Genomic DNA, 5,857 nt, shown 5'->3' with positions numbered 1-5,857 from the left:
GGGAAGCGGGGTGGGGCACTTGACGGAGGACCTGCCAATTGTACCTTTCACCATGTATTCAGCAACAAGTTCTAGGGCCAGAGTGATAGGCTTACAAAGGAGGAAGGCCCACCAGAGCTCAGGGCTCTGAGTCTGAGTGAAGTCTGGATGAGGGTCTAGATATGAGGACAGATGTTTCAGAGACGGCTCCTCACCTGCTTCGGACCTGAGCAGGCTCCACATCAAAGTATGGTCTCAGGATGTCGATGTTGGCATACAAGCTGAAGGCCCTGGAAGCTTGTCTCTTCCCTGCCTGCCACATCTAGAGGGAAGTGGGTATTATGAAACTCTTGGCTCAAGACTGTTGGCCAGCCTCAGCTAGATTTCTGTGTAGGTCTAAGTGGAAAGCCTGTATCAATTTAGGACATACATAGGTCCTTTTTTCCATTGGCTTACCTGATCCGCTACCTGCCGGCTCAGTTGTCCCTTAAAGCCTTTCATGCCAAGGAACTCCCCATCCTCTTCTTCTGCAGCAGCTGCATCCGCATCTACTTCTTCCTCACGCAGGCGCTGATGCAGCTCACCCATGTCCTCGAAGCTGGAGCCTGAGGTATCGTCCATGTTCTCCATATCAATCACAGCCGAGCCCCCACCCTGTGAAGACAATGGCTCCTAGAGTGAGAGGCCCTCCTGTTCTCCAGGTTCTCTGTTATCTGCTCGGCTGACAGTTTGAGGCTTTGCTCTTCCACTGACGAGGATGTGGCTTGGAACCGCTACCCACCATGCTATATGCACTCTTTCACTGCTGGCAACTCTTGGTAGCGACACTTTCGGGACTCAGGAAATCTACTACTTATTTTCAGTTCACATTGTTTTCCTACTTTCCCCCTCAAAGCTCCAAAGAGTTGCAAAAAAAGCCCATCTGCTTTCCCAACTCTCAATAAGCCTATTTTTCTATCCTCTTGCCCCACACTGCCTGATCCAGGCGGATCTCCCAATCCGTCTGCAAAGCCCCGGGCAGGCAGGGATCCGAGGCGCGGGGGGCCTTGGTTTATCTTTCACGCCCGCACAAGCTCTACACACTTTCGCGTGGAAAACTCAAAGAGGGCAGATGGGGTTGCAACGGAGCCGGCTTGCAGGCCGCGAGAGAGACCGGCAACCACCGTCCGGACGGCCGCCACCCGGGGCTGCTGGCAGCAAGAACTCTCACTACCTGGATGTTTTCTTCGAAGCCTCCCCATTCCGGGCCGGCACCATTTCGGACGCCGCTGGCCGGCGCAGCCGGGGTCGCCATGTCCCTCGAGGCTTCCCGTCGCTGAAGCTCGCGCGCGGGGGAAGAGTGTGACCGGGGCCGAGGGAGGGAAAGGTTCAGAGGAGCGACGAGGCGAGGGGGGGATCAGCCGGAACGCAGAAGCTAGCAACCCGGATGTTTGGCCCCAATTGACGTCCGGAAGTGAAGGACGTGGACAGAGGCGGGACGAGATCTCGCGACAGTCAAGAGGGCTGGAGCCCGAGCGTTGCCGCGGAGACGGGGCGGGCCGCTAACACGCACGCGCGCACTTGCAGCGTCCTCCCTCGGCGAATGGTGAAAGATGGCGGCGGCTCAGGCGGTGGAGGAAATGCGGACTCGCGTGGTTCTAGGAGAGTTTGGCGTTCGCAATGTAAGAGATCGGGACGCGGGGAGGATGGAGGCGGCACGGGGAAGAGGAGGCCTGGTGTGGAGCTTGGCCTCACTGCCCTTTCTGTTGGCTCTAGGTCCACACCACTGACTTTCCCGGTAACTACTCCGGTTATGATGATGCCTGGGACCAGGGCCGCTTCGAGAAGGTGGGTAGGGCGGAAGGTGTCCGGTCGGCCCGAGAGGCCAGACCTCGCAGGTTGGGTTGCGAGGGTCGCTGTTTTCATACAATACGCATGTGCTCCATGGACGGGCCGTCAGACACGGTCCCTGTTCGTGGAACAAGTCGTTCACTCTCGGTGGGATAATGGACCACACAAACAAGTTATTCCAGTATAATAAGGTAGCGATGAAGATGGCTGGGATGGGGTAAGAATCATTGATGCACTTAATGCAGCCAATTGAAGGGACGTAGTTAAAGGTCAGTGAAAGGAGTGACATTTAAACTAAGCTTAAACTATGAATGAAAGTTGGGGACTGAAGGCCTAATTGGAGCTTCATTGTATACAATTTTCTTTTTTTCTTTATTTGGTTTTTCGAGACAGGGTTTCTCTGTGTAGCCCTGGCTGTCCTGGAACTCACTCTGTAGACCAGGCTGGCCTCGAACTCAGAAATCCACCTGCCTCTGCCTCCCAAGTGCTGGGATAAAAGGCGTGCGCCACCACTGCCCGGCTACAATTTTCTTTGTCTTTTTGAAACAGGGTTTCTTTTTAGCCCTGGCTATCTTGGAACTTCCTCTGTAGACCAGGCTGAACTCAGAACCATCCACTTGCCTCTGCCTCCCGGCACTGGGATTAAAGGCATGAACCATCACACCCAGTTTAGAATTTTTTGAGTAGATTGATACAATTTTGCAGTCTTGATACCTGCGAGGGAATGAATTCTGGTGGATCTGCCAGCTAGTGTATGGAGGCTGAAATCGGGGTGGGGTAGGGGAGTATAGATGAACTCCAGATAGTGGTAATGGAGTAAGGGAGTGATAACCAGCTGACGCGGACCATTGCTTTGGTGAGTGCAGTGTGTGTGAGAAAGGACTTTGTGGCTTGAGGACTCTAAAACTTTTCCTTGGTATGTATGTTTACGTGCATGTCTATTTGTGTACCACTGTGTTAAATGATCCCAGCAGTGTGAGGAGAGTGTTAGGTCCCTCTAGGTGCTGGAACCAAACCCAGTTCTTCTGCAAGAGCAGTAAGTGCTCTTAATATCTGAGCAGTTTCTCCAGCGGGAGAACAAGAATGCTGATGGTACATTCAGATGCCTGTCTGTGAAGTCTACTGGTTGAGTGGATGATGTTTGAAGTGAAACTAAGGCTGTGGTATGCTTGCATGAGCCAGAAGCATGATGGTCACCCAGGGGAGCAGAACCTGTGAGAAAGTAACATTTACTGGGTGCGTGGAAGAGGGTATTTAGAAGGAATAAGGAAATTGGTGTTCAGATACCAAGGGAATATAGTTGAAGTAGGTACTAAAAAATAAAGACAACAATAGCCGGGCAGTGGTGGTGCACGCCTTTAATCCCAGAACTTGGGAGGCAGAGGCAGGTGGATTTCTGAGTTTGAGGCCAGCCTGGTCTACAGAGTGAGTTCCAGGACAGCCAGGGCTATACAGAGAAACCCTGTCTCGAAAAACCAAAAAAAAAAGATAACAGAAATGCAAGTATCAAATGGTCTAAATAAATAGTGTGGGAAGTTCTGCTTTTTGTAGCTTCTCTGGGTGGTTTGTGAGGAATCTGGGAAGCCAGGCATAGTGGCACATACCTTTAATCCAAGTACTCAAGTAGATCTTTTGAGTTTGAGGCCAGCCTGGTCTACAGAGTCTACAGAGTGAGTTCCAGGACAGCCAGGACTACAAGGAGAAACCTCGCCTCTGAGAAATCAAAAACACAAACAGCTGCCACCCCCACCCCCCAGAACAGGAGCAGAGATATCATGTCTACTGATCATCCTGACTAAGGGGGTCAAGTACATTGAGGGATGGTGCTGGGGTGGGAGCGAGGCACAAATTACACAGGAGAAACAAGCTTCCCACCCATTGGTTTTTTCCCCATCCCTCTAGAATTTCCGTGTGGACGTGGTGCATATGGATGAAAACACACTAGAGTTCGACATGGTGGGGATTGATGCTGCCATTGCTAATGCTTTCCGGAGAATTCTGTTAGCTGAGGTATTAGAAGACATGGGCTGGAGGGTGGAAATTGTATCAAGCCATTTGTAGACATGTTTCTCAAAGCCATCCCTCCTCTGCAGGTAGGGTGGGTGGTTCACGCCTATAGTGTGAACACTTCAGAGGGCAGTCTGGGCTATATAGTGAACATTGTATCAAAAATCTGGAGGGCGAAATTAAAAGGTGCTGCTTCTCTTACTTTTCCAGGTAGGGGGATGGGTAGAGGTGAGTTGAATGATTTTGCTTCCTTGGGCAGGTGCCAACAATGGCTGTGGAAAAGGTTTTGGTGTATAACAACACATCCATTGTCCAGGATGAGATCCTTGCTCACCGCCTGGGGCTCATCCCCATTCTTGCTGATCCTCGTCTCTTTGAATATCGGAACCAAGGTGAGGTTGAGAGTATGAGTTAAGCAGAACTGTCCTAGAATGTATTATGGGCTCAGATCCCAGGCCTGCTTCTGGGATCTGAGCTGGCATCTTGTATGTCTGCCTTCACCTGTGAGAGTAGCTGTCCCCACCTTTAGTCCGTCACTGTGTACAACCCGCGCACAGTGCCAGCAACACTCAGGAGGCTCTCTGCACCTTTCCATGCTTTCTAGGGATTGACCTTGGGTCTTCAAGGTTTGAGCAAGCACTAACATTCACTGTGAGCCTTCTTTTTTCTTGTTAGAGCTAGTAGGGTCAGGCATGGCGGCGTATTTCTTTACTCCCAGTACTGGCAGAAGCAGACAGGTGTCTCATGAGTTCCAGGACAGCCAAGGCTTGTGAAACCCTGTTTCCAACCCAACCCAACCCTGCTGCTTCCTCACTTGTGCAGGAGAAGAAGAAGGGACAGAGATAGATACACTGCAGTTTCGGCTACAGGTCAGGTGTACGAGGAACCCCCATGCTGCTAAGGATTCCTCGGACCCCAATGAACTCTATGTGAACCACAAAGGTGAGAAGTCGTGAGTGGGTCCATAGGCCTAAGGGCCAAATTGTAGGTCTGAAATGTCTGACATATTTCCCTCCAGTATACACCAGGCATATGACTTGGGTCCCCTTGGGGAACCAGGCTGATGTCTTCCCGGAGGGCACCATTCGCCCAGTGCACGATGACATCCTCATCGCTCAGCTTCGGCCTGGCCAGGAAATCGACTTGATGATGCACTGTGTCAAGGGCATTGGTGAGTGCTCACTGTGCCCTGGGGCGGGGCCAGTTGGACTAGTGGTGCCTGGGAACCAGGAGCTCAACTGGGATGTTACCAACAGGCAGAAAGCCAATGTGCTTGTGTTGTCCCAGGCAAAGACCATGCCAAGTTCTCACCAGTGGCCACAGCCAGCTACAGACTCCTGCCGGACATCACCCTGCTTGAGCCAGTGGAAGGAGATGCTGCTGAAGAGCTGAGCCAGTGCTTCTCGCCTGGTGTGATTGAGGTGCAGGAGGTACAAGGTGCGGTTCGCTGGTGCACAGGGAATTAAGACCTTTCTTTGTAGGTAGCAGGAAAGGAAACCTCTCTTAATAGGCAAGAGAATTGATCCTGTTTTCCTTAGGTAAAAAGGTGGCCAGGGTTGCCAATGCTCGGCTGGATACCTTCAGCAGGGAAATCTTCCGGCATGAGAAGCTCAAGAAGGCTGTGCGGCTTGCCCGTGTTCGGGACCATTATATCTGTGAGTGATGGTGAACTAGCCTGTATTAAATCCTGTATCAAGTCCTGCTGGGACTGAGTGTTTTCTTTGGTCTCTAGTTTCAGTTGAGTCAACTGGAGTTTTGCCACCAGATGTGTTGGTGAGTGAAGCCATCAAGATTCTGATGGGGAAGTGCCGGCGATTCTTAGATGAACTGGATAAAGTTGAGATGGACTGAAGCTTCCACAGCACTTCTCTTGGAGTGGGACCTTTTCCCAGCTGCACCGCTGTGCCCAGTGTTACTAGAGGTCCGATTCTAGTCAATACATTTTATTAAATGTGCCACAGACTAAGATGCCTTTGTAAGGCCTTTGTTGTAAATAAATTGATCTTAGCAAAAGTTCTTTTTCAGGCCTGCTTTTTTTTTT

At 51.2% G+C, this 5,857-nt stretch overlaps 2 protein-coding genes across 2 annotated transcripts in view; one reads left to right on the top strand and one right to left on the bottom strand.

The window, feature by feature from the left end:
* Window positions 1-1,410, bottom strand: part of Yipf3 (Yip1 domain family member 3) — a 3,900-nt gene extending 2,490 nt beyond the window's left edge. Inside the window, exons 1-3 of the mRNA XM_031348385.1 lie at window positions 1,193-1,410; window positions 436-633; window positions 195-301 (exon numbers count right to left, since the gene is read on the bottom strand). Coding sequence (XP_031204245.1) covers window positions 195-301; window positions 436-633; window positions 1,193-1,273 — 386 coding nt within the window. The 5' untranslated portion in view covers window positions 1,274-1,410. The remainder of the gene's footprint in view (window positions 1-194; window positions 302-435; window positions 634-1,192) is intronic.
* Window positions 1,411-1,413: 3 nt separating this feature from the next.
* Polr1c (RNA polymerase I and III subunit C) lies at window positions 1,414-5,829 on the top strand. The gene is made up of 9 exons (XM_031348387.1): window positions 1,414-1,640; window positions 1,735-1,806; window positions 3,712-3,819; window positions 4,076-4,208; window positions 4,639-4,758; window positions 4,835-4,987; window positions 5,104-5,253; window positions 5,355-5,471; window positions 5,549-5,829. Exons 1-9 carry the CDS (start codon window positions 1,572-1,574, stop codon window positions 5,665-5,667), a joined length of 1,041 nt encoding a protein of 346 aa, XP_031204247.1. The 5' UTR covers window positions 1,414-1,571; the 3' UTR covers window positions 5,668-5,829.
* Window positions 5,830-5,857: the final 28 nt, after the last annotated feature.

Source organism: Mastomys coucha, unplaced genomic scaffold, assembly GCF_008632895.1.
Source record: "Mastomys coucha isolate ucsf_1 unplaced genomic scaffold, UCSF_Mcou_1 pScaffold3, whole genome shotgun sequence".
NCBI lineage: Eukaryota > Metazoa > Chordata > Mammalia > Rodentia > Muridae > Mastomys > Mastomys coucha.
The sequence above is the reverse complement of the archived record's forward strand: the minus strand, read 5'-3'. Positions and strand labels throughout refer to the sequence as shown.

Coding starts and splice junctions, on each gene's coding strand:
- Polr1c (XM_031348387.1), top strand. CDS start 1,572: ATGGCGGCGGCTCAGGCGGTGGAGGAAATGCGGACTCGCGTGGTTCTA. Junction 3,820..4,075: donor GGAGAATTCTGTTAGCTGAG/GTATTAGAAGAC, acceptor TTCCTTGGGCAG/GTGCCAACAATGGCTGTGGA. Junction 5,472..5,548: donor TGTTCGGGACCATTATATCT/GTGAGTGATGGT, acceptor TTTGGTCTCTAG/TTTCAGTTGAGTCAACTGGA.